General features: G+C 33.7%; 1 protein-coding gene across 1 annotated transcript in view; it reads left to right on the plus strand.

The window, feature by feature from the left end:
- The window catches only part of LOC111392939 (TVP38/TMEM64 family membrane protein slr0305-like), a gene marked incomplete at its 3' end in the record, with an annotated part of 17744 nt that extends 15164 nt beyond the window's left edge, over positions 1 to 2580 (plus strand). The window contains exons 3-8 of the mRNA XM_023018351.1: positions 462 to 571; positions 771 to 857; positions 1010 to 1126; positions 1342 to 1434; positions 1851 to 1881; positions 2504 to 2580. Of these exons, the coding sequence (XP_022874119.1) occupies positions 462 to 571; positions 771 to 857; positions 1010 to 1126; positions 1342 to 1434; positions 1851 to 1881; positions 2504 to 2580 (515 nt within the window). The remainder of the gene's footprint in view (positions 1 to 461; positions 572 to 770; positions 858 to 1009; positions 1127 to 1341; positions 1435 to 1850; positions 1882 to 2503) is intronic.
- Between the last annotated feature and the right edge of the window lie 2 nt (positions 2581 to 2582).

The raw sequence follows: 2582 nt of genomic DNA on the forward strand, positions 1-2582 counted from the left end.
GAAATCATTTTTTATCTCTCATTTTCTTTCCCTCTTTCTTTCCTTCTTTTTCTTCTGCAATTTTATTATTATTATTTTTTTTTGGGAGGTTGCGGGTGGAGTGAACTGGTGTGTTAGTATCGGTGTCACACAGATACATAAAATAGTAACATGCACCTCATAGCTATTTAGATTATAATGAAATCTCCGAAGATTGTGTGGCATTGAATTTTCAGAAGTGTTTGTAATGAATTTTCTGAAATACTTGCTCTGAAGTCCTCTTTTACTAGCATAATTCTTACTTATCTTTTACTAGCATAATACTTACTTCTTGTTCTCTGTTTGTTTCATTTAGTTTTATCCCTTCTAGCATCTGTCTTAATTTTTCGAAAATTATGGAGTTCTTTGAAAATGCATGAACCGGATACATTTTCATCGTCTAATGCTTTTGTAATTGAGCTGAATCCTTTTGTGCTAATTAGTATCATCTCAGCTGGGTGGTGGTTATCTCTTTGGCTTGCCCGTGGGTTTTGTTGCTGATTCTATTGGTGCTACAATTGGTTCTGGAGCTGCATTTCTTCTGGGTAGAACTGTAAGTTTCTGACTTTCTGTAGTCTAATAGCAGCCTTTTTTTTTCTTGCTAATAAAAGCTTGAGGCTCAAAGATGAAACTTTTCTTTTCTTCATCTAGTTTTCCACTTTTTTCATACCTTTAGTGGCATACAAACATCTATAAAAATATGTTTCCTTTAGATTTTCTTTCTTATTATTTCTCCATCCATGAATGAACAGATTGGGAGGTCATTTGTAATTTCCAAGTTGAAAGACTATCCACAGTTCAATGCAGTAGCAATTGCTATTCGGAAATCTGGGTTCAAGGTCTGCATGTTTTCTCCCAACTGATCCTGTGAACTTCAGTGTCTTGTTCTTATGCGTGATCTTTGATTGAAGTCTGATTTGGATGGTTTGTTTGATTTTTACATTCATATGGTGGACATATATATAATTAAATTTTTCTTCTGGTTGAACAGATTGTGTTGCTGCTTCGGCTTGTCCCTTTACTTCCATTTAACGTGTTGAACTACCTCTTATCCGTGACTCCGGTCTCCATTGGACATTACATGCTAGCTTCATGGTTGGGCATGATGGTATGAACATTAAAATGTTGTCTCTTTATTGCTAAATTGCCAATGAATTAATGGCATTTTAAGTTGATCATTGTTGAAAAGCTATACATTTTTAAAAAAAATCTATGCTAAATTGACTGTTACATATACCTTAGTGCAAATTTATGTATGTTTTGTCAGAAATGCTTCCATTTATTTGATTATCGCCTTGATTCCCATTTCTGCTCTTTCTGCAGCCAATTACTTTTGCCCTGGTGTATGTTGGGACAACTCTAAAGGATCTTTCTGACGTAACACATGGATGGGGTGAATTTTCAAAAACCCGTTGGGTAAGTGCCTTGAGTTGCTTATTTTTATGCAGTTTTAGTTCAATGTGCTCATTCTGTTGGTAATCCTTTCATATTTAAAACCTTGGTTAGAATGTGGGGGACTGTATTTCTTGAGGAAAGAAACTAAAAATGATAAAATGATTCAATGGATTCTTAAGGGATTGTATAATTATATTCGATTTCGTTTAATTTCAAATTTTATTTGAACTCGTAAATTTACAAATCTACAGACTGCTAATGATGGATATTGTTACTTGTGAAAATTAGAGGACACTAACTTTAATTCATTGTTGTTGCCCAAATATCGTCTTTCACGTCGCTAAAATGATGAAAAGCCTCACTCTCTGTTTTAATGGGCCCGTGTATTTACTATATTTATGTAATTTAACATTAGCTCCTTTTCTTATTTGATGCAGGCACTGATAGTGTTGGGCCTTGTGGTTTCTGGTAAGTTTTAAATGTATATTTATTTACCATTTGATCATCACATTGTGAAATTCCCTGCAAAAATAATTGAGGAAGTAGACCAACTTTTGAAAAAAATTGTCTGGCTTGAACCGTGTATATCAAAGATTGTACTAGTTATAAAATTACTTTTGTTAGGGAGTTTTTTTGTCTGCTCCATAGTTTTGAAAACTTCTGTCTATGATGTTTGAACATCAAAAGACCATAAGAATCTACTTTTTATTAATTAATTTAAATGAGGCAATAGATTTTTGATACCGAATGTAAACACCTGTGTAATAATGCACCAGTTCAGTTGCAGCAAAAGTGCTTATTGATAATGTAACTCGATTTCTGATTTTCAGTTTGATTCGGAAAAGATCGCTGAAGAAATGTTTTTCCTTTTGGCCTTATGAAAACAATCTCATGTTGTCATTTAATTTTCTTAAGAATATTGATTCTTGTTAGCTACGGGATAACGACCTGTTTGCCAGGCTCCACGACTTTAACTTATAGTTGTTACATTGGTTTGCTGTTTCTTTTCATCGAATTTATTGGTTTCTTGGAAAGTTATATTTTGATTTTTGGGTATCTTTGCCTCACTTTTTATTGGGTTTGCTTGCAGTGGTGTTAATAATTTGTGTTACTAGAGTTGCGAAAGCTGCTTTAAAGAAAGCATTGGCTGAAAACGAGGATGTAGACGA

This window comes from Olea europaea, chromosome 4, assembly GCF_002742605.1.
Source record: "Olea europaea var. sylvestris chromosome 4, O_europaea_v1, whole genome shotgun sequence".
In the NCBI taxonomy this organism is placed as follows: Eukaryota; Viridiplantae; Streptophyta; class Magnoliopsida; order Lamiales; family Oleaceae; genus Olea; species Olea europaea.